The sequence below is a fragment of the Oryctolagus cuniculus genome, chromosome 1 (genome assembly GCF_051225735.1).
Source record: "Oryctolagus cuniculus isolate XC-2025 breed Fujian yellow rabbit chromosome 1, ASM5122573v1, whole genome shotgun sequence".
In the NCBI taxonomy this organism is placed as follows: Eukaryota; Metazoa; Chordata; class Mammalia; order Lagomorpha; family Leporidae; genus Oryctolagus; species Oryctolagus cuniculus.
Genome location: NC_142867.1, coordinates 49,458,137 through 49,482,739, shown reverse-complemented (window position 1 = coordinate 49,482,739; position 24,603 = coordinate 49,458,137). Strand labels below are relative to the sequence as shown.

General features: G+C 52.0%; 1 protein-coding gene across 19 annotated transcripts in view; it reads right to left on the bottom strand.

Annotated features, from left to right (window-relative positions):
- Window positions 1-24,603, bottom strand: part of PLEKHA7 (pleckstrin homology domain containing A7) — a 222,922-nt gene that overhangs the window by 54,490 nt on the left and 143,829 nt on the right. For 11 of the 19 annotated variants that reach the window (XM_070072882.2, XM_051833953.3, XM_051833954.3 and 8 more), the window contains 5 exons: window positions 16,556-16,667; window positions 15,726-15,830; window positions 12,732-12,804; window positions 11,101-11,201; window positions 2,263-2,438 (listed from right to left, as the gene is read on the bottom strand). In XM_070072882.2, coding sequence (XP_069928983.2) covers window positions 2,263-2,438; window positions 11,101-11,201; window positions 12,732-12,804; window positions 15,726-15,830; window positions 16,556-16,667 — 567 coding nt within the window. Of the gene's footprint in view, window positions 1-2,262; window positions 2,439-11,100; window positions 11,202-12,731; window positions 12,805-15,725; window positions 15,831-16,555; window positions 16,668-17,414; window positions 18,169-20,062; window positions 20,255-21,830; window positions 21,977-22,048; window positions 22,055-23,130; window positions 23,443-24,206; window positions 24,230-24,603 lie in introns of those variants that run through there. The other 8 variants (XM_051833958.3, XM_089328129.1, XM_089328143.1 and 5 more) reach the window with 7 other exon arrangements.

The window sequence follows — 24,603 nt, the reverse complement described above, 5'->3', positions numbered from 1 at the left end:
AGTGAACCAGCAGCTGGAAGACCTCTCTCTGCCTCTGCCCCCTGTAACTCTACCTTTCAAATAAAATAAATAAAAAAAAATTTTTTTTAAAAAAAAGCTGTTATCATCCATGCTTTTAAAAAGTGCTGAAGTGGCCGGCGCCGTGGCTCAATAGGTAATCCTCCGCCTAGCGGCGCCGGCACACCGGGTTCTAGTCCTGGTTGGGGCGCCGGATTCTGTCCCAGTTGCCCCTCTTCCAGGCCAGCTCTCTGCTGTGGCCCGGGAGTGCAGTGGAGGATGGCCCAAGTGCTTGGGCCCTGCACCCCATGGAAGACCAGGATAAGTACCTGGCTCCTGCCTTCGGATCAGCGTGGTGCGCCGGCCGCAGCGCGCCAGCCGCGGCAGCCATTGGAGGGTGAACCAATGGCAAAAGGAAGACCTTTCTCTCTGTCTCTCTCTCTCTCACTGTCCACTCTGCCTGTCAAAAAAAAAAAGTGCTGAAGTAGAGTGGGCATTTGGTGCAGCCATTAAGATGCCAACTGAGACACTTCATACAGGAGTGCCAGGGTTCAAGTCCCTGCTCTGCCTTTGATTCCAGCTTCCTGCTAATGTGTACCCTGGGAGGCAGCAAGTAATGGCCCAAGTAGTGGGGTCCCTGCCACCCACACGAGAGACCCAGACTGAGTTCCAGGCTCCTGGCATCGGCCTGGCCTAGTCCCAGCAGTTGTAGGCATTTGGAGGGTGAACATACTGTCATCATGGGAACAGGCACATCCAGGCTGGATGACGATGCTAGGAGGTAGAGTAAAAATCGACTGATGGTACATAGTTAGGGGTTATTGATTTAGGGCCCAGGCGTCAGTCCTTGAGTGTCCTGTTCAACACGTCCATTCATTAATTCTCTGAATTTCTCCCTCACTTACACACTCACAGACATTGGTAGTTTATGTTTCAGATGCTGTGCAGAAGACCAAAAAGGGTTCCTGCATGAAGCCCAGAGTACTCTAACAGACACAAAAGGGGAAAACCCACTGTAACAAATGCCCAGATTGAGGTGTCAGGGAAGCTTGGGGGGAGGAGGGGCCTGCCCCCACTCTGACCTCTTCAAGGAAGTTACTACCTGGACCTATGGCCCGCTCACCTGGAGAGAAGAGCAGGGAGCTAAGAAGTACCATGATATAGAAATTGCACACAGGCGCTGGAAGAGACTGGTAAGGCCCAGTCATGGAAAAATCCCACCCTTGGGTTGCTGGAGAAGACCCTTTAGGCTTGAGGCTCACTGAGGAATCATGGCAAGGGGGCCTCTAGGCACAGCTGGGTGTCAGGATAAGAACAGGGCCCCCATTAGAAGATGGCCAGTTCAATCGCACCCTGACTTCTCCAGGGCAACCCTGCTCTCTCCCCAAGCTCCCAGCACCACTCACGCTCTTCCTCTGCTTCCTCTTGGGGAGTCCTCTACAGCCGACAGACTCGGGACGTTTGAGATTGCTGATGGCAACCTTGGAGCATCCACTCAGTGAAGATCCCTCCTAGGTCAGCTCCCAGGAGCAGGTGGCCCATCTGTGGCCCATTCTTAGCTGACGAGACCTGTCTGACCTGCTCTCTCCCCCTCTCCAACTGGTGCCCCAGGTTGCTGTCCCTTCCACCCAAGAGAAAGGAAACCGAGAAGTGCAGGTATGCAGGTCTCCATGACTGTGTCCCAGGCACACGCTCCACCCTGCAGGCCTAGTGTTCCTCTCTGTTCAAGGAAGAAAGAGAACCAGATAACTTCTCAAGGTCCTTCCAGCTCTGACAGGCAACACATGTTAGCTGTGTATGAACGTTCCACTCATTGTTAAAAAGGATTTCAAGGGACTGGCATTGCAACACAGCAGGCTAAGCCACCAGCTGAGATGCCAGGATCCTATACTGGAGTGCTGGTTCAAGTCCTGGCTGCTCTGCTTCTGATCTAGCTCCCTGCTAATGCACACAAGAAGGCAATGGATGGCCACCCACATACTTGGGCCATTGCCACCCACGTGGGAGATATGGATAGAGTTCCAGGCTCCCATTCCAGACCTGGCTATTGTGGCCATGTGAGGAGTGAACCAGCAGATAGAAGATCGCTCTCTCTGTCACTCTGCCTTTCAAATAAATAATCTTTTTTTTTTAAGTGAACATCCTTATTTAAAAAAAAAAAAGTTTCAAAGAAAGGCATAAATGAGCTATGGGTGGAATTTCAGGTACCAGAGGATTTTTCTGGGCTCCCCTCCGAGTGTGGGAGGCCCCTCTATCGGGACTGACCTCTTCAGTGATGATCGGGACAGCACCTGTGCAGCCTGGTTCATGGCCCTGACCCAGGCGTTCATGTCCTCCTGGGTGTCGGCACTGAAGTAGTAGGTCCTCATGCCCGACTGCTCAGCCTGCGAGCCCCCCGCGGAGCTGTTGTAGATGAGAGCTCGCATCCCCGTGTGCACGGCCTGCGGACACAACACAGATACCGGGGTTAGCGCAAGTTGCCCTGCTCAGAGCCAAAACACGGAGGTGCTCTGGCCATCTTCTCCCGGCTTATAGCCTCAAAAGCTCCAGCACCACCCAGCTTGTCCCCACACCTGGGAAACGTCACAGGCCAGATGCCTCTTCCTGCTCCTTGATGGGAAGGCCCAGCAGCTGTACCCATTTCCTATTTACCTTCTCATGCTTGGGGAGGGGCCCAGAGCCAAGGCTTACATAAAGGACTTTAAAAACAAACAAACATGCCGGCGCTGAGGCTCACTAGGCTAATCCTCCGCCTTGCGGCGCCGGCACATCAGGTTCTAGCCCCGGTCGGGGCGCCAGATTCTGTCCCAGTTGCCCCTCTTCCAGGCCAGCTCTCTGCTGTGGCCCGGGAGTGCAGTGGAGGATGGCCCAGGTGCTTGGGCCCTGCACCCCATGGGAGACCAGGAAAAGCACCTGGCTCCTGCCATCAGATCAGCGTGGTGCGCCGGCCGCAGCGCGCCGGCCGCGGCGGCCATTGGAGGGTGAACCAACGGCAAAAAGGAAGACCTTTCTCTCTCTCTCTCTCACTGTCCACTCTGCCTGTCAAAACAAAAACAAAACAAACAAAACACACTCTCCTTCTCTAGACGCACTCTTGGGAATCCCTGGTTTGGTTTTTCTGAGACCTGCAACTCCAGCTTTAGCTACAATCAGACATGAACAGAATCAAGGGTGGGGCGCAGTGGTTAAGATGCCTGTATTCTACATCAAGTAGTAGGTTCAAGTTCAAGTCCTGGCTCCCCTTTTGACTCTAGCTTCCTGGTAATGCACACTTCTGGAGGCAGCCAGTCTAAGATATCCAGGCTCCAAATTTAGCCTGGCCCAGACTCAGCTGTTGTGGGCATTTGGGGAACGAACCAGTGAATAGGGAAGAGCTTTCTCTCTTTCCCTTTCAAATAAAATAAAATTAAAAGAATAAAAGGAACTGAGTCAGCTGGTGTTGTCGTATAGGTTAAGCCCCTGTCTGCAGTGCCAGAACCCCATATGGGTGACCAGTTCGAGTCTTGGCTGTTCCACTTCCGATCCAGCTTCCTGAGAATGACCTGGGAAAGTAGTGGAAGATGACCCAAGTGCTTGGGCTCTTGCCACACATGTGGGAGACGCGGATGAAGCACCTCACTTCAGACTGGCCCAACCCTAGCCATTGCAGTCATGTCAGGAGTGAACCAGCAAATGGAAGATTCTCTGTCTTTCCCTCTCTCTGCAACTCTTTCAAATATATAAATACATCTTTAAAAAAAAGAAAGAAAAAACAAAAGAACTGAATAAAAACCAGTCGCAACAGCAGGCAGCTTGGTGCAGATGCTCCCCTTGGGTCACTGCTCTGGTACAACGTGTGATGTGTGTCCATCAAAGCAACGGATGTGGTCTCTCAACAGGGGGCACCACAGGTAGCTGGAGCTGATTGACATTTGACTAAGAATTGTTGTGCACCTCATGTGGGCTTCTGCTTCAAGGTGCTTTCACATGTAACCCTGCTAAGAAGCTGGGACGAGGTATCGGGCATGACCACTGAGAAGGAACTGGATGGTCTGCAAACTGGAGGCAATGCTAGGTTTTCTCCTTGTGCTCTGATGAGCAGAGGCCCGTCTTAAACTTGCAAGAGAAATGTCTCACCAAATCTACATAGGAAGCTGATGTAGAAAGAGGAAGATGGACTGAATGCCCACCATGTGCTTCCAGGACTTTAATCTCATTTTAATCTCTACAGCCTTGAGAAGTTGTAATAGAATCGGTTCTACAGAGGTGACAAACAGCTCTGAGAGGTTAAGGAACTGTCCCAGATTTCTACATCCACTTACCATTGACTTGATGCTTTTTATACACTTGTTCTCTAGCTGTTTATCATCTATGCCCTCTCTCTAGCTCGTAAAATGCATAACAGCAGGAACTTGGTCTATTTTGTTCACAAGTATAACCCAGTAGGTGTTCAATAAATATTTCTCAAATGACTGAAGAATTGGAGCCCAGGTCTGAGTCCAAGTCCAGACTTTGCTAATGTTCCCAGTTCCTACCCAGAAATGAGAGTTATTACTTAGAACACTGATCCCATAATCTAGATCCAGAATGAAATGCAGGCCCCATGGAAGGACCAGTCAGAGAAAACAAAATGAGAAACAATGAAAAGCTGGAAAATGACAAGCTTTTCTAACAGATGGATGAAAAGCTCTCAGGTGACGCTTCAGCATTTATTTCTCCTCCCCATACTCCCAACACCCAGGTCCAAATGCATATTAAATACAGCCTGCTTCTGACATTTATATATATAAGTCCATCCAGCCCAGTGCCAAGGGAGGCTAGGCAAAATGGCCTGTAACCTGGAGTCTCTATAGAGACCAAAGCAAATGTGATATCCTCCTTTGTAGGTATGAGGTGCCAGTCACTGCCCCAGGGTGGCTTCCTCCTAGTTTAATCAGATGGCAACGAGAAAGAATGAGAAGGGACTTAGACGTGTACACCCTTACTGTGCATCCTTAGGAATTATTTTTTTTTTTGACAGGCAGAGTTAGACATTGAGTGAGTGAGAGAGAGAGAGAGAAAGAGAGAAAGGTCTTCCTTTTTCCATTGGTTCACCCCCACCAAGTGGCCACTATGGCTGGCGTGTTGCAGCTGGCACGCTGTGCCGATCCGAAGCCAGGAGCCACATGCTTCCTCCTGGTCTCCCATGTGGGTGCAGGCACCCAAGCACTTGGGCCATCCTATACTGCCTTCCCAGGCCACAGCAGAGAGCTGGACAGGAAGAAGGGCAACCAGGACAGAATCTGGCGCCCAAACCGGGACTAGAACCCGGGGTGCCGGCGCCGCAGGTAGAGGATTAGCCTAGTGAGCCGCGGCGCTGGCCATCCTTAGGAATTCTTGGAAACATTCCCTTAGACAATGATTCCCATAAGATTTCTGACATGCCCTCCTAGTCTTTTCTGCCCAGCCACAGAGGGTTCCGGAACAGGCATTAATCCATCAGACACAAGTACAGGGAGCCCTCTCATTTATAACAAAGAGAGACAGTCCTTCTGTAAGAACTCACAGAGCCTGCCTTGTCCAGGAATCAACATAGGATACACCTCAAACTGCAGGCCCAGGTTTGCATGTCTTCCTGCAAATGGGCTTAGGAGCTACATCCACTGTTACAGGAAGTAACCCATGGTGACAAAGAGAACCTGGATCGCACATCAGACTGCCAGCAGATGCTGTGTACCCACCCGCTCTGGGCTCTGAAGCTCAGGATCCCAACTGCATTCTGCCTGTGCTCGGCCACAGCAGACACATCAAGTGGAAAGGCAAGGAGTCCCGGGAGTGCCCTTTTCATCCGGCCACACCATCCCAGTCCAAAGACCCCGAGCCCGAGGGGATGCTGGAGCCACAGCCTCGTTCAGAGTTGGCCCCTTCCTCCCAGGACTTGGCTTTCGAGTTAACACAATTCCCCTGGGCAACTCTGCACAACTGAACAGAAGCCAGGCTATGCCTAAAGAAAATGAGACTGGGAACCAGGAAGAGCTTATCTGAAGAACACAACACCCTAGGACGTGACTGCTCTGCTGGTTCTGAGACCTCAGCTCTTGAGAAGGCAGAATCCCCAGGCCTCCAACAGCCTCTAAAACAGAGAAATTGATGTGGGAAATGCAGGGCCCATTGCATGACTGAATCGTTCTGAATCTATTCATTCTACAATGTTGTATCAGTTATTGATCGTTTACTACGTGACAGGCATTGCACTAGTTGGTGGAGAGACTTTAAACAAAGGTATGGCTGTTGATAGCCAAGTAGAAGAGAAAGGCCATGGACAGGTCACTACAACTGTAACAAGTGTTAGCGGGAAAGGCAGGCTGCTGTGGGAGGGGATAACGGGCACAGGGCCTGACCGGCAGAGGGACTCAGCTGCCATCCACACATACACCATTCCTTAAGCAGGAGTGGTGAGGAGGCAGCTGGGACCTCAAGAAGGACAAGTGCGCAGTGTATTTCAAGGAAAAAGCCAGCATGTCTGGCACAGAGAAGGGGAGGGAGGAGCAGCATGAAGTGGGCGGGGACTGACCACCAGGGCCTTGCAGGTCTTGTTAGGGTTTTGTCTTCATTTTAAAAAGCAGTGAAAAGCCGTGAAATGGTTTGACTGGGGAGTAATGGGATCAGATTTTGTCTGGGTGTAATATGGCAGGAGCAGCTGGCGGGGGCAGGAGGGTTGGGAGGCTACTGCAGGCACACACAGGTAAGAGATGATGGTGCAGGTGCAGACTGAGCGTGCAGAGAACGAGTGCATGAGGTCCGCAGGCCCTGCACTCAGGAGGTGAGGGCACGGCAGGTGCCAAGGTCGAGATTCTCAGGTTTGGGCTGACATTGTGGCGCAACAGATTAAGCTGCGGCCTGCAACGCCAGCATCCCACGGGGGAGGGCCAGCTTGAGTCCCGGCTGCTCTACTTCCTGTCCGTCTCCCTGCCAATGTGTCTGGGAAAGCATCGAGCGACAGCCCAGGTCCTTGAGCCCTGCCACCCATTTGGGAAGATACTGGTAGAGTTCCAGGTTCCTGGCTTCAGCCTGGTCCAGCCCCAGCCATTGCAGCCATTTGGAGAGTGAACCAGAGGAGCGAAGATCTCTTTCGGTCACTCTGCCTTTTAAACGAGTACAAATAAATCTTTTTAAAACAAACATTCTCAGGTGTGTCTCACAAAGACAGTGGTGTCATTTTGTTGATGTTAAGAAAAGAAAACACGCCGGCGCCACGGCTCACTAGGCTAATCCTCTGTCTTGCGGGTTCTAGTCCCTGTCGGGGCACTGGATTCTGTCCCGGTTGCCCCTCTTCCAGTCCAGCTCTCTGCTGTGGCCCGGGAAGGCAGCAGAGGATGGCCCAAGTGTTTGGGCCCTGTACCCACATGGGAGACCAGGATAAGTACCTGGCTCCTGGCTTCAGATCAGCGCAATGCGCCGGCCGCAGCGTGCCAGCCGCAGCAGCCACTGGAGGGTGAACCAACGGAAAAGGAAGACCTTTCTCTCTGTCTACTCTGCCTGTCAAAAAAAAAGAAAAAAAGAAAGAAAAGAAAAAAAGAAAGAAATCACTCACATCCAGCTTCTGGGCCGACCGCAAGCAGCAGGAGTGAAAGCACTCAGTTCTCAGGGTTAGTGAGGTCCCAGGTGGGCTCTGCCTCTCACCCACTAAACAAACTGCTGGGCCTCCCCATGCCTCTATTTCCTCTTTTTTTTTTTTTTTAATAACTATTTGAAAGGCAGAGTTACAGAGAGGCAGAAGCAGAGGCAGAGAGAGGTCCTCCATACGCTGGTTCACTTCCCAATTGGCAGCAATGGCCAGAACTGCGATAATCCGAAGCCAGGAGCCAGGAGCTTCTTCCGGGTCTTCCATGTGGGTGCAGGGGCCCAAGGACCTGGGCCATCCTGTACTGCTTTCCCAGGCCATAGCAGGCAGCTAGATGAGAAGTGGAGCAGCCAGAATTTGAACCGGCATCCATATGGGATGCTGCACTGTAGGCCACGGCTTTACCTGCTATGCCATGGCACTGGCCCCTATTTTCTTCTCTTCAAAGTGGGTTTGTAACTGTAGCAGCTGCCCAGAGGGCAGGGTGAGGAGCACGTGAGTGACGTGTGCAGTATGTAGAGCACAGCTGGGCACTTAAGACTCAAAGACACTCGCCAAGATTTGACAGGAGCTGTCACTTGAACCAGGAGGCTGGCAGAACGAGCTTGCAGGTCACTCCCCATCACTAATCTGCAGGTGACTCAGCACAGAATTCGAATAAGGCCAAACCTGCTGGACCTCGGAAGGTGTAAGCGCTGTCACTTTACAGATGGCTGCAGAGTGAACCCACCAACCAGCCGATGGGCCAGCTTTTCTGGCTCGACCTCTGGGTGGGTAAATCCCCCACTTGCGGTTCAGTGACTCAAAGCTATGGAAGTACATAAGAAAGATCCAGAACTGCGCAGAGGGCTCAGGGAAGGCTCAGTAGAGGAAAGGACCCATGCAGTGCTCTGAAGCACGCACCAGGGAAAAGGCTTCCAAGGCTGTGGCTGAAGCTCAAGCAAAGACCTACGGGCACGAAACATCCTGAGCTCCCTTCCTGCCAGGCAAGCCTGCAGAGCACAGAGAACCTGCTGGTCAGGGCGGAACAACCCCCAGTGGCTCCCTCAAGCCCTGCTGGGCCCCTCCCGTGGTCCTGAATGAGCTTCAAGATCCACCTAACGCCAGCCTCCCAGGTAACAGCAGTAGAAAAAGAACGACAAGAATGGACCTTCAGGCCACGTTCACTGACACCACGGGTACTCTGAGCACCTGCAGGCAAGGCGCCCTAATAACCTGGGGAGAGCTTCAGCTCTGGATCCAGAAAAGAACCAACCCCAGAGGCAGGCATAAGGCCCAGGACACAAAACCCCATCCTCCTCGGAATGCCTAAAGACATGGAGCTGCACTGCTCCAGGGCCCATCTGCTGGTCCCTACGACAACAATGCTGCAACCCAAAGGGAAAGATGACTTTCAGACTCAGTGACCCGCCACTCTTTCTGCAGAACCAGCTCAGCCGCACACCACATCTGTCAGCAGTAGCTTCCCTCTGCTCTGGCCCCCAGGACCCCCCGAAGACCCTCCAAACACATGACACCATCTGTCTCCTGGCCCAGAGATTTAGGGAACTTTCTTGGTGAAGCCTTTCTAAGGAATGCTAAAAAAAGAAAAGAAAAAAATCTAAGACACATAAAAGATGTTTTCCTAGAATCTATTTTCACACCTCTCAGTGAAGTGTCAAGATGAAATATATATAGTTACGACAAGTCACTTTGTGAATATTACAAACGCTGGGGCCCACCCCACCCCCCCAAACTCACAGACAACATGGTAAACTAGATGCCCTGCCTGGCGGGAATGTTCCACCCCAGGAAGGAGGGCTTTCCGAGGAAGACTTGCAGGCTACGAGAGGCCAGTCTGAAAGTCACTGAACACATGGTCTTCAGGGAGATTTCTGAGCTGTGTAGTAGAAGGGTGTCCCCAAAATGCTACAATGGATGTTAAGGCAAACCGCCTCCCAGCTGCTGCAGCATGTGCACAAGGTGACCAAGACAAGACATGGAAGAAAAGGCAGAGGAACAGAAAGAAACCTCCCCCTCTCCCCGAGATACAACTGGAAGAAGACGGAATTCAGGCCCCAGATCCATCTCTGTTACCTTCCAGCTTAGTGACTTTGGGCAAGTTTCTTAAGCTCTCAAGCTGCTTATGAAGTCTATGAAGCGACACTAGCAATGCTGACCTCACAGGCTAGCCGTGTCCATTCAGTGAGGTACCAAGTATCAACTTACTTCCCATGGCACCTGTGCAGAGACGCGGAGGAGCGCTGAGGGCCAGGCAGGGACAGCTCAAGCTGGCTGCTGAACAGAGCTGGAGCATCAGCTCAGTCCCATGCTCCCACAGGAGGCTCAGGCGGGAGGACAACGAGACTGACTGACTGCACACCCCCACCCCCACACCTCCACGGACTCCAGGTCAAGGGGCTGACCTGGGCTGTTGCTTTCCAAAGTTCTCATAGACTGAGGACCAACTGCAAACACCACCGACATGGCATACCCCTTTCCTACAACCCTGCCCAAGAACAGAGGGTGGCTTATGCTGTGTGTTTCCAAAGTTCACCCTCTGCTTTAGTTACCTACTGTCTAGTACCCATCCTGTACCCCAACATGGGAATAGACAAGCAGCAGGGGTAGTGCAGGTAGAGGCCCTGTACCCCAGCTGGAAGGACACAGCACTGCCGTGTAGCCTGAGCAGCCACAAGAGGCTATGCCCTTGGCTACTGGCACCAAAAGCCACGTGTTGCAGGGCTCTTTGGGACTTCCACTCCAACCGCCAGTGAAGTACACCTGCAATCCACCAAGCCCGACCACCCTCACCACCTCTGGAGGACCCAGGAAACACCTGGAAGGAAAGAATCCGCGGGGGTAAACGATGGAGAAGACTCAGGACTACCCAAGTTGGGCCTAATGACCACCTTCCCAGAGTCTCCCCATCCGGCCTCCCAGGCATCAGTAGTTAGCATGGCCCCAAAGACCCCAAATGGGATGGCACCAAGGGAGTAGAAAAGGGGTTTTTCCAGGGAAGGTATCTGCCTGGGAATCTTCAGTGATCCAGAAAATAAACCAAAGTCTCAGTCTAAATGCTTTTCAACAGGGTTAAACAGCAGAGATAAACGTGACAGCCCCTAACCCTCAGTGTGAGTTTTCAGAACACAATTGAGATAAATCCACCCTGAGGGGTCCTTGATTGCGCCAGATGGCTGGGTAGTAGTTAGATCAGCGGACAAGGGTGATCAGCAAGCAGGAGAAAGGCCATACTCACATTAGGTACATGACCACATGACCTGCAGCAATAGGAAAGAGGGATCTCAATACTGGAACAAGGCTGGGGGACTCCAAAGCTCAGATTCAAAAGAAGGTACTGGCAATGTGTCATTACTCTTGTTTAAATAATTTTAACTTTATTAACCCGAGTCTGAAACTCTCTAGCTCCCTAACTCCCCCTCTCCCACACCTCCGCCCCAAAGCAACGGCTTTTCTGAAGGCATTTTTGAGGACACAAAGCTTCTGAAGACAGAAGTGGAGCTTCAGAGGAGGGGTGGTACCTTAAAGGAGTACTTGCGACTGATGCGATCCTCAGGGGCCACGGGTGAGATCACGTAGCTGGGCAGAGGGATGCTCCCCAGGATTGCTTCTTCTCGGCTATCTTTGGGTGGAAAAGCACATGAGAACAATCATTTGGTTCCGTCTGTCTACCGAGAACCACAGCAGTCTCCTCTTAACCGATCGCTGGGTGCTCTCCGAGCAGCTCTGTGCTGGAACTAAGGAGGTGAGCCAGGCAGGGCCCTCTCTCTGAGCACATCCCCAGGTATGTCAAACATTCAACTCAGCCTGCCCAACACTGGAAGGACAGCAGGTGCCATGGGCACACAGAGGCAAGAGGGGCACACAGGGGTGAAGAAGGCTTCAGAAGAGGTGGGCATTTGGTACAGGGGTTAAGATGCCAGTTGGGACGCTCACATACATTCTGGAAGTGCATGGGTTTGAGTTCTTGTTCTGACTTTAGGTTTCTGCTGGTGTGTACTATAGGAAGCTGCAGGTGATAGCTCAAGTGGGTAGGTCCCCACCACCGGCATGAGAGACCTAGATTGAGTTCCTGACTCTTGGCTTCAGCCTGACCATCTGATCTGTCAGACCATCTCTCTGTCTCTCTGATTCACAAGTAAAATAAATACATCAATAAATACATTGTTTGAAGAGGTTCAGGAAGTGGTGGGATGTAGAAAGGCATTCTGGGAGAAGCAAATCTCATGGTTAAAGTAATAAGCATGGGTAAAACTCCCACCTTCTACTTCTGTCCTCCTAGAAACCATGCTGCTGACAGCAGGCACTTCCTAACGACAGCGTTGGTCCCGTGGCTCTCCTACTCAAAGGCACTTGCTGGTTTCCCCACTGGACATAGAAGGCACCTCTACTTCCGCCTATCTGGGACAGCCTTTTCATTTTGGCCCTCTCTCACCTGCTGAGCCTTATCTCCTGGTACATCCTGGTAGCCAGGTGAGCCAGTCCATCTTCTGCCTCTGGAACTTTACTCAAGTTTCCTCAACTTTCCACACAGGCAAAGCTTAATTTGTCCTTAAAAGCCCAAGGCAAACCCTCCCTCTTCTAAGAAGCCTCACTAGTTTTTCTAGTGTGGAGTTCACATTCCTCTCAGCATTCTAATGTGTTTTAAATCCCTGGCCATCATCTAGTCTTAAGAGCAAGTTGTCTCTCTTTTTTCCATACTTTGAGACTTTCTCAATAGTGCAAGCCCCCAGCTTTACTGCTGGGCTCCATAAAATCTCAGCTGACTCAATTCACCAGCTGCCCTTCCAGAGCCACATGGGGAGACAACCAGAAGGCAGTTACAGGCTGCAAGGATTTGTCCATACTTCCTCTCCAGATTGCCTCAAAGGTGTGCCTACAACCCAAGTGCAGCAAAAGCTGGGATGACTGGGCTATGAGTAGTAAGTGAACTGGATTCTATTTAACTCAACATAGTAAAGTTTCTATTCTGGGACCCCATAACACGGAAGTCATCAACCATCCACATATATTAAGGTAAACTGGCAGGGTAATAGGCTACTACCTAACTCAGGCTACTGGCCCAGTGACTGGATCTGAGAAAGCCATCCCTGTGTCCTCCCACCACTGCCTCTAGCATAAGGAGCCCTTGGTGGCCACAGACTCATCTCACCTTTATAGTAAAATAAGCAGTAATCAGCAAGCACAAACCACCTCCTTTTCCACAGCCTCATCCCAGAACTGTCCTGCAAAGCAAAGCAAAGCAAAGCAGTCAGGGCAATGTCTAAGCACACTGTTCCTCTTCCCCAGTCACACAGAACTTGATCCTGGAACCAAGACTTGCCCATATCCATTTGCTCTTCCTCTCCAAACATTAGTGAATGCTTTACTGATATCTATTCAATGATGGTTTATCACAGAAACGTTATTTTTGTCTCCTGGAAATAAATTAATATATTATAACCCACCCTCTTGCAGAAAGAAAAATGCGAATTCAAACACACAGATCTCCCATTAAGAAAGGAATCAGCTCTTATCAAAAAGGAAAATTTTTGCAAAAAATATTTATTGACTTATTTGAAAGTCACAGTTACAGAGAGAGAGAGACCCAGAGAGATCTACCATCTGCTGGTTCACTCCCCAAATGGCTGCAACAGCCAGAGCTGGGCCAGGTTGAAGCCAGGAGCTTAGAATTGTTTTTTAAGGTGTTGTGCTATACTGTATATTCACTGATGCAGATTAGAACACTGAGCTTACATGGTACTGAGTACAGTCTAAACTGACAATTAATTAACCGAGACAAAGTTCTCATTTGACTAAGCCTAGTTCTCTACCATCAGGGTCCAATTTTGCTGTTGTGTTTTCCTGCAAATCACTGTGAAGAGATCCTCTGCTCTCAAATTGTCTCATAGCAACAATCTTTCTTTATTCACCTGAACAGCAAATCTTTGTTTCTTTAGAATATTTTAGGGGCAGGCATGGTGGAGCAGCAGGTCAAGCCATCGCTTGGGAGGCCCACATTCCATATTGGAGTGCCTGGGATTGAGTTCTGTCTCCATTTTCCACCCAGCTTCCTGCTAATGCACATCCGTGGAGGAAGCAGTGATGGCTCAGGTGCCTGGGTCCCTGCCACCCACAGGAGTTCTCGGCTCCTGACTTCTGCATGGTACAGCCACAGCTGTTGTGGGCATTTGCAGAGTGAACGAGTGGACAGATGACCATAATGTAAGGTCACTGTTCTTCCAGTCCTAGGGAAACCCCTGAGCTGCTTTGAGCTTCAGAGATGGCTGTTAAAATCTGTTTTTCTTGGGCCAGCACTGTAGCATAGTGAGTAAAGACACCACCTGCAGTGCCGGCATCCCATATGGGTACCAGTTCGCGTCCTGGCCATTCAACTTCTGATCCAGCTCTCTGCTATGGCCTGGAAAAGCAGTGGAAGATGGCCCAAGTCCTTAGGCCCCTGCACCGATGTGGGAGACCCAGAGGAAGCTCCTGACTTTGGATCGGCCCAGATCTTGCCATTACAACCATCTGGGGAGCGAACCAGTGAAGGGAAGACCCCCCCCCCCCGCCTCTGCTTCTCTGTAACTCTGCCTTTCAAATAAAATAAATCTTTAAAAACATAAAAAAAAATTGTTTTCCTGCTACAGAAGTTTTTGACAGGTTTGTTTTTTAAAAATTGGACAATTTCTAAACTAAGACACATAAGGTTTATCCATCCTCTACTTCATTAAAATGACTTCATCCACTTAACCAGTCTTATTGCCTACAAACTGACCAGATGATGTCCAAGGTCGTGGCATGTGGCATTTACTTGTTTAGAGAACTCTTATCCGCCCTTCCATACCTGGTGCAAACATCACTCCCGTGGGAAGCCTTTCTGAGCCACACTGTGAGTGTGTGTCCCTGCAGCATCCCGTCTGCACAGGCCCCTGTCACAGCAGGGCCGAGGGGCCCGGGCCAGCAGGGCAAGGGTTCTTGCAGTCCCTTCCCTCTCCCTCCACCTTTCAAAGCCACTTTTGTTTCATGGGCCAGAGATGCACATGGAAGAAGTCACTGAGTTTAATTACTTAAGAGAAGAGATGGGCAGATAAAGGGGAGGGCAGACAGAGCGGACAAGTGGGGGCAGACAGTGGGGCAAGAGAAGGTATCTCCTGACAGCAGATCGAGCCGTGGGAGCTGCCACAGGGAGAAGGGGCTGTGGATACCCACGTGACGTACGATGTTAACATCCTCTGTCTTCCCCAAAAGACCTTACAGAGCCGACATCATTGCTCTTGGTTTTTCTTCTTTTGTTCCCCCGCTTTGGTGTGTGTGTTGGTGGGGTGGGGGGTGGGGGGTACTAGAACAGGGAAGAGACTGGGCCGGAGGACTGTGTGACAAGGGAGGGAGGGCAGAAACCACCTGTTGTTCATCTGTCCAAACCTGTTGTGAGAGCACCGAGAACACAGCAGACACTTGGGGAAGGGATGAACGAATGGCAACGAAAGAGGGCAGGAAACAGAAGAGGGGCTCACATCCTGTTCACGGCCAGATGCCCACAGGCAGACCACCTGGGGTGGGATTGGAGATTCAGGACAGCCCCACGTCGGGAAGGGGCGGAGATGGTACTGAGTGGGTGTGGGCGCGTGAGGCGCTGGCCGTGGTGCTGAGGCCTCTAACTTGCAAGGAGTCTGCATTACTCGGAGTCAGAACAAGCAGGTTGGGGGCGGGGTGGAGGAAGGGAGAGGAAACGGGTGGGGACACAATGAGCTGAGCCTGGCAGATCTGAGATTTGAGGTGCTAGAGAGCTGGATGTGTGTGCTTGACAAAGGGCAGGGAAAGGACAGCATTTTTCAGCCCAGGGATAACAAAGACTCTTTAACATCAGGAAGGCAAGAGCTGGCAGAGGACCAGGAGTAGGGCTGGATTCATGCTGACCCACCCACGGAGGCCTGGGCCACCAACAGCACCAGAGGCCAAAAGGGTGAGGCAGGTTTGGGGATAGAAGCTGTAAAAAACTGAGTACACAGTCCACTCAGACATACCAACAGCAGACCACCAAGCACGCTGGGCAGAATCTACCTGCCTGAGACAAACTCAGCAGCAGAGAGTTGTGGGCTTGGTCCCAGCTCTGGGGCCAGGGCTAGGAGAGGCAGCAGCAGGGCCAGTCCCCTCAGCTTCTCACCTGCTTGTGCAGCCAGCCCCGCACCACCACTGGAACGTTCAGGTTTCTGCGAATGGCCTGGTCCCTCTTCCCAAAGCTGTGCACTTTGTTGCTGGACTTTATGATCTAGGAAAAAAGCAGACTTCAGCTCTAGCAGTGGGGATTGCAAGGGGGGCACAAAAAGCAGTCGTATTTTAGGAGGGCTATCGGCTCCTCTGCCTTGTTCTAAGCACCCTCTGATCAGAAGACAAGTGGTGAAACAGGGAATAGTGTGCACATGGCCACAGCACTCTGATTAAAAGGCAAGCCCTAGACTTGGCAAGTCTCCTGGCCTGGTCACAGGGGAAAAATATTAAAAGCATTTTTCAATCAATTTTTACCACTTGCTGGATAGCTTTCTGGAACACAGTCCCCATAGTCCTCTCCTATCTGGGTTCATTCTTCAGCACCCTGCCCTGACTCTGTACGCGGGTGGGTTTCTCTGTTTCCTGATCACTCATCCCAAATCTTGAGCACAGAAGCCTCTGGGCCCCTCCCAGAGGCACCCTTCTTTGGTCTGAGGTGTCACAGTATCTGGCCAGGCTCTAACATACAGCCACACATGAACACAGGGCACCCCCCGCCCCCGACACAAGCCAGGAAAGTGAAGAGCATGTCCAAAGACCTAGACATCAGTCACCAAGGGACATAGCCCTTCTTGGCTTCAATTTCCTCATCTGTTATTTGGGGAGACTACTTCCTATGGGGCTCTCCCCCAGAACTATGGTGGAGATTGAATGGGCTGCTGGTTACAAAGGGGCTTGGCAAAATAGAAAAGAGGGGACAGAAGGAACAAGCAGCCAAGAGCTCACCTTGGGTCCTGGCTTTGCCTCCAGGGTGGACGCGGTCCCAGCCGTGGACGTCTCGCTGACCATGCTGGACGGTCTTTGGTTTCTCTCTTGCTTTGACATATGTGGGCTTTGCCTGTGAGGAGACATAGGGGAAATGGGAGGGGGAGGTGGTAAATGCCAAGAGCCAAGCTACGAGGTGGGAAGTGGAGTCTGAGATTTGGCTCAGGTTGGGACTGGTTGCTGGGCCTAAGAATAACCCAGTGCCATCTTTTGGAGACCACCTGACTCCAGACTGCAGCCCCTGTGCCTCAAGGAACCAAAACAATGACAGACGGACACATCTCCACGGGCAGACAGTCTACTAAGGGGCTGTCATCCTTGCTTGTTGTCCTAAGATCCCGACACTCAATCACTCAGGTGTCTGTGACAACTGCCCCATGATGGAACGGGCATTCATGGTCACAGCACTCTTCACAGCAAGCAAGAGCAATCCATCCCCTTACACGTACACACACCCCTCCATTTCCCTGGCTCCCTAAAGAAGCTGTTTATAATTAGTAACAAGAAACCACTTGCGCACACGTCCACACCCCCAGATACACACAGAGAATGCTTACATAAACGCCAGTGGGGCTTGCCTCCTGAAATAGACTACTCAACAAAGAGTCCTATTCTGGGAACATTCCAGTTGCCCCAAAATAGAGCCATTGGAGATTTAACCCCTTGTGCCACGCTTGGAGAGCAAGAAGAAATGAAGCATGCTGCAGGTATCAATGAGGCTTCCCCATTAGCATCCCAGCAACCCAACGTTGCCCCATGACGGCCAGTGGTCTGGGAACACCTCAGTACTGACGCAGAAGACACCAGACAGCATCCTCACCTGCCGCCACAGAGCCCCTGCATCTGCTCGTCTCTCAAAGCAGCAGTGACAAATGCCTCGACACAAATCCAACACCTGTCCTTGAACAGCTCGAGGCCCAATTGCAAGACTCTGCCAATTCCAGGATCAGCAAGCGTTCCTCAAAGTGGAAGTTTCACTGTGCGGAGGCTGGGTTTCACTACTTTCCTGATAGACAACAGGACCCCAGCTGCTGGAGACCTGGCCACTGCAGTAAGCTGAGGCTGTTTGTCCGAAGAGCGCAGAAAGCCTACTTTGGAGCTTTGGAGGCTGGGGGCCAGGCCCCAGAGGAGATGGAGCTGGAAGATCCTGGCAGGATGCAGCTGAGGACGAAGCACTCTGGGTATCGGTCACCAGACTCACAAGTAGAGAGGTGCAGGGGGGGGAATCTGTGTCCTTCAATGGCCACTGCTGCTCACAAGGACCCAGGGAGCCTTCCTGCGCCCTGAGCCAAGCTGCAATATCCCGCACGAGAAGGAAAGTTCTCCGCAGAGACAGCCGTGACCACGGAGCTCTCAGAGCAGTGCCAGCCGCGGGACCTAGAAGCAGGCGCCAGCTCTCCCAGGGAAAGGGCTGAGTGGGATGCCCCGCAGCTGGAGGTGCAAGCCCCACCAGGCAGGAGGATCGCTGGCTCCTTATCAGCTCAGGCACTCATTCCAGATTTCCCACCCCCGGCCTCCATCCCAGGCAGACTTTTGTTGCCGCTTTCGCAGGGAGGGAGAATGTCACCACGCTCTGCCCGCTCCCCGCTGGCAGAGGCTGTGTGCAGCCTGGGGGTGGGAAGGGGCTCTGAGAGGCTGCCTTGTCCATCCCCTGCCTCCAGGCAGAATCATGTCCAAAACAGCTTCCTGGAATCTGGTCCTGCCTGACTCTTGAGATTCCCGGAGTGGGAGACGAGCAGAGTTCTCAGGTTGCCCGGTTACGGCAGCTGTATCCCTACACTAAAATTCAGGACACGAAGACCAACAAGAAAAAAGGTTTGTTTTGGATTTCATCAAGTTTAATTTGCTCCCACATAGGTACTAAGGGAGGCTTATTATAGAATATATGAGAAATATAAGAAAAAGTTAAAGAGGAGAAAGAGTCACCCCTAGACCTGCTCTGCAAAGGAAAACCATTTGGAACACTTGAAATGTTTCCTTCTGCTCTATTTTCCATGCCTATTTGGGATTTTGCTTTTCTTTGGGGGGAGGGGCACTTCTTTGTTCATATACAATTGTGGGTCATACTATTTTCATGATTTGGAATCTTGATTATTTTAAAATATCATAAACATTTTCTCTGTTATTTTTAAATCATGCACATCATTTTTAAAAACTGCATCCTGGCCGGCGCCGCGGCTCACTAGGCTAATCCTCTGCCTTGCGGCACCGGCACACCGGGTTCTAGTCCCGGTCGAGGCACCGGATTCTGTCCCGGTTGCCCCTCTTCCAGGCCAGCTCTCTGCTGTGGCCAGGGAGTGCAGTGGAGGATGGCCCAAGTGCTTGGGCCCTGCACCCCATGGAGACCAGGATAAGTACCTGGCTCCTGCCATCGGATCAGCTCGGTGCGCCGGCTGCGGCGGCCATTGGAGGGTGAACCAACGGCAAAGGAAGACCTTTCTCTCTGTCTCTCACTGTCCACTCTGCCTGTCAAAAAAAAAAAAAAAAAAAGAAAAAAGAAAAGAAAAAAGAAAAAAAAGAAAACTGCATCCCATTCTATCAATAGATATCTCATTCCTTCTCTATAGGACAAAGAAAAGACTGGATTTGCGATTAGCCCATGAAATCCACGAAAAAGGCCACTCTGGCCATTCTGTCATGTTGCAATCATGGGTCCTAACTTTGGACCTCCTCACCGCCTGCATTCCAAGCCTCTGTCCTCTCCCCACACCAGCGCTTGGCTCAGGAGCCTCTGCTAGCCAACAACACAGAAAGAAAGATGACCTAGGGAGCCGGCTGTGAACAGACTGCAGCCAGAGAAGGACTGGCTGAGGCCCCAACACTGCACATGGGTGAGGGGAGGCGGGAGAGGGGAAGAGGAAGAAACAGACAAGTCCCTTCTACAGGCACTGCACTGCTCCGCCACACCCAGAGCACGCTGGTCAGGAGGTGTGACTAAAGCACTGCCTGAATCTGCCCCAGGAAGGGGCCTGTGTGGTCTCCCCAGACAGCGAGCATGTCCGCACCAGGAACCCCATGGGCAGCTGGAACAGCACCCAACTCAACACCTGGCCACCTCGGACCTGGCTCTCTGAAAAACAAGGCACATGCCACTGCCCCTTCGTCCAGGGAACAAGGCCTGCCGTCACAGCACGTGCCTCTGTGGCTCACAGCCTTTCAGTCCCTCCGAGACGAGCAGGACTTTAGGAAATAATGACAGCCTATCCAGAATTACAACCAGCTGAAAAACACGGCGGTGACACTCGGCAGTGCCATGCGATGTCCTAAAAACGAGGACACGAAAAAAGTTGCAAAAACAACTTTCTCACTTGGCTAAAAAGAGAAACAAACAAACAAAACTGGCTCTGATAGAAATTTCTAGAAGTGGTTGACCCCCACTGGTGTGAGCAGGGGGCAGGGCGTCTGTGGTATGTGTGTGTGTCCCTCTTCCCAAAGAGACTGCAGTGAAAGGGATAGGACACGGTTCACCTGGTGGCGGCCATTCCAGCATGTGTGTTTCAGCCACTTCTAGGCAGGAACCCCGCAGGACAGACACTGGTTTCTCCTCCACGCCTCAGACTGACGGTGTATTCTTCTGCCAGCTCTCCCCTGATAAGCATCCTCCTCCCCAGAGAAGCGCCCCTGCCCCTGAGCGGCTGTGAAAGGCCCTGGGTTCCCAGCAGCAAGCCGTCAAACACGTTGAGTCACACAGGTCCCCAAGACAGGGGGAGCAGCAGACTCTTGGTGCAGTTAAACAACGTCTATTAACTTAAAAGCCTGCCTGCCAGGTTTCTGTGCTCTCTGGACTCCCCAAGTCCAGTGGGATGATCCGAACAAAGACCTCCCTTTCCTTGGCCTGGGCTACATGAATGCCGACTGTTCTGCTGGCGGGGTGTGGGCTGAAGTTCAAAACAGTGAGCTAGAGCTTTAACTCAACTGCCTCCCAGCTGAAACAAAGGAAGTGATCAGGACTAGAGGCAATCCGGCTGCAGAAGGCAGGCAGAAGAGGACTGGATTCAACCCTGAACTTTAGCAGGGAGGTGTCAGGTGAGCCCCGGCAGTAAACCACTTTCTCTGTCCTTCAATTTCCCCAGCTATAGAAGGAGCTGTGTTTGCTTCCTGCATATCCAGAACCCAAAGCTTATTACCCTGTCAGAGGCAGTAAAGAAAGGGAGGTTATAAATACGGAAGCCATTTTTCCTGTTTATCTGAGTTTGGTTCATCGGATTCTCTGCCTTTTCTCAACCCACAGTGAGGACTTGAACAGACTGAAGTCGGAATACACCCAGACCATTCTCTATGCCGTATGTCACAATAAGTAGGTCGCTAAGCCAAGTGTCACCAACACTCAGGGACAGCTACACAAGGTTAAGCAAGCAGAGGGACTGAGCTGTACCTGTGGAACCTCCACACCGGGCCATGCACTGTGTCTGCATTATTTCAGCCCTGTGGTCAGTTTCACTGTCTCTGCTTTATAGATGAGGAACTTGATGCTGAGAGAGAGAGACAGAGAAAAGTATGATTTGCCCAAGACAGAAGCTGGACCCCCAACCTGGACTCTGCCACCGAGAGATGCTCCCCTGCAAGTCCCCAGGTCTGAGACAGGAAGGATTTGCTCTTCTCAGCCCCAAGACCAACCCCCAAGCCCAGGGCATCCTGGGTTGGAGGAACGGCCAGGGGTGACAATAACTGGCTGTCAGTCACGCCCCCACAAGACCCATCAATTCTCTGGGCTCAGTAACCATTTTTGCAAAATGGGTTGAGAACTGCGTTTCACCTCCCAAGTTAGGTAGTCTGAAAAGACATTTGGAAACCCATGAAGTGTTGCATGATGTGAAAATCACTTCTGTGTCTATTACCAGCAGAGACCCCCAACATTTAAATCCCAGCTGCACTTTACATCCAAGGCACTACTCTCCAGAAAGCTTCCAGTGCCAAATAATTAACTTCTAACCAACCATCACGTCCTATCAACACTGCTCCCAAGGCTTCACCGGGGACCTTTCAAAGCGCAGTGCCCCATGACTGAGGGTCACGCTCCATCCCCCACTCCCACCCCAGCACAGCAGCAAGGCGAGAGCGTTAGAAAGCTGTGGAGTAACAGGACTCTCGTATTGAGGAGGCCTCATTTAGCAACACCCATATCCCATTAGCTTCAGGGAAAATGGGCCCCAGATTCACGCTCTGTCCTCGAGGATTCGAGAGAGTGCACACGAGCTCAGCTACCACCAGCGGGAGAAGGGAGAGGCTCACTCACCAACACCGGTGGCTCTTCCAGGAGCTTGCAGCCACTGACCAAGGGTTTGGGCAGAGCCATGCACAATGAAAGTCAGAAAATAAAAGGAAGCTCTTGTCCCCAACAGGCAGACACCTCCACAGCCCGATTTCGCAGAGCCACACACAGACCGCCAACGCGAGCAGTAAACTCCCAACACCCTGGGGGTGGCTGTCTGACACTGGTTTCCATTCAGCAACTGGGGCCTCATTACTCAACTGTGGCTTTCCGCGTTCCTCTCCCTCCCCCTCAACGCCTGTCTTACACACAGGCTCCACCCCCTCACCTGGCAGAAGAAAACCTAGTAAGACTTGTGCCTCCCCCACCCCAACCAGAGCCCTGCACTCGGCAGGAGCCCTGCTCTGCGGATACCCCTTGGCCAGTGTGTTCCGTGCCTGTATCTGTGCAGGGGGAGAACCACACCTTGATCTCTACTGCTCCTTCCATTGCTGCCCTGCTCCGTCTCAGCGATGCCACCGCGGGGAGCCCTCCGCTAGCCTGGATGCTCCTGCTGGCCGGCAGGGCAGCCGCTTCTCTCATTGGACAACGGCATTTTCTCACGGAGCTCTGAGCGCTTCCCAGAGTAGGGGGAGGTCCAAAAGGAAAGAGGGGAAGTCACAGGAAGACACCACACTGCAGCCTGCACGCAGCAGCTTCCCTTCCTCACACGGCCAAGCCAACACTGCAGCATTTTCACCCGGCACAGGCACAGCTGAAGCCGTGGTTGCTGGCTGGCCATGGCTACACTGCTAGTGCCGATGCCCTTCGAAACGTCCGCGTCACAGCCAAGCCGGCACCTAGGTGCTGGAATGAACTAAAGGCCCCATCACCTCCCCTTCCCCTACCTGTGAGTGTCACACATGTCGTCTCCTGGTCCAGGCAGGAAAACTGAACAGTCAAGTTTCTGCATCTGCTTGCCAGGTGTTTCCATTTTTCCCCAGTTCAGCTGCTGCCATGGCAACCAAATGCAACAGGCAAAGCTAGCCCAAGACTGGCAGTGTCTAGAGACAAGGTGCTAGCTGTATCGGCGGCAGACGGTAACACAACAGCCTCACAGCCCCGGGCTCAGCAGATGGGCAACAGGACACCTCCTTAGGGAGCTCAGGAGTCCTCCCTCCCTTCCCGCTTCCACTAACTTGTGGCTGCAGGAGAGACAGGAGACAGTTATCTCCTAGCAGCAGGAAGACACCCCAACCGCAGGCCCATCGTGAGCACACGCTCTACGACCTGCAGAACGAACCCTCCTGGCATAGCAGTCAAGGACCAGGGCGAGAACGCTTACCTTCAGCAAGGCAGTATCTTCTGAAGTGCTAGTCTCCAAACACCACTCATTGCATTCCAGGCAATTCCAACTCGTGTTTCCTTTCCAAACAATCCAATGAGCAAACTGAAGGTGGCCCAGATCCCAATGAGAGGGACAAGCCAAACTCAGTGGGATGCCTGGCAGGGAAGGCCAGGCTAGGGTCCTTTCCAAGTTAGGAACCTCCAAGGTAATCCTGCATGGCTGGCAGCTGGCTTCTCAGCACAGCAGCGGCTTCTGAACTTCCAAAGCACAGTCTCTCTCTCACCCGAGGCCCCACCTCAGTGCGAAATGCTTGACAGAGCCTGGGGATCAGTGTACACAGCCTGCTGTCAGTCAGCCGCCAGCGTCACCGCTCAGGAATGCTTCTCTTCTCTTCCCCAGAGCCGCAGAGGCGTCTGTCAGCGGCTCCCTGGGCAGCCCAGCACGGAGGGGAAAACACTCCTGTGCGTGAGCACCAAACACTGGAACCACACCCCTGGAAGTTCCCTGTGCTGAGGACTGCCCCCTTCGCAGGGCCCTTGTGTGCAGCCCTTTAAGGCACAAAGGATCCAGCTTCAAGCTTGCAATTCAAGAAAGTAAGAATCAGGAAAGAGGCTTGACGAGAGCACAGCGATCCAATCACTAGAAATCAAACTATATAATAAGAAAAAAAAATGGGCCGGTGATGCAGGCATTTGGTGCCAGAGCTGAGATGCCAGCTGGGGGAGCTAGTGGCGTGGCGTGGCGTGGCGTGGCGTGGCGTGGCCGGTTATGCTGCTGCTTGTGACACTGGCATCACCTGTTACAGAGCCAACTCAAGTGCTGGCTGCTCTGCTTCTGACCCAGCTCCCTTGCTAATGCGCCTGGGGGAGGCAGAAGACGGCTCAAGTACATGGGCCCCTGCCACCCACACAGGAAACCAGGATAGTTTCTGGCTCCTGACTTTGGCCTGGCCCAGCCCTGGATGTTGTGGCCCTTTGGGGGTGGGAACCAGTAGATGGAAGATCTCTTTCTCTCCTCTGTCACTGTGCCTTTCAAATAACAAAAAAAAAAAATGCCAAAAATGGGAAACCTACCTCCACCACAGGAATGCCTGGTTTGAGTTCCGGCTCTACTTCTGATTCTAGCTTCCTGCGAATGCAGACCAGGGTGGCAGCGGGGATGGCACATGTAACTTGAGAGCTTGCTACTCCTGTGAGAGACCCAGATGGAGTTCCTGGCTTCTGGTTTTGGTGAAAGCCCAGCCCAAGCTGTTGGTAGGCACTGAGGAGTGAAACAGGAGATGGAAATCTCTCTCTCTCTCTCCTTCCCCCTCTTCTGCCTTGCAAAAAAATTTTAATAAATAAGAAAATTGGGAACATTTTCTGGAGGAAAAATGACCAAGGAGACTTGATGTCATTGAAGCAAGCATGAAGTTGTTACAGATCAAAGTCCACTACAGCAAATACAGTTGTAATTAAAATCTCTGTGTAG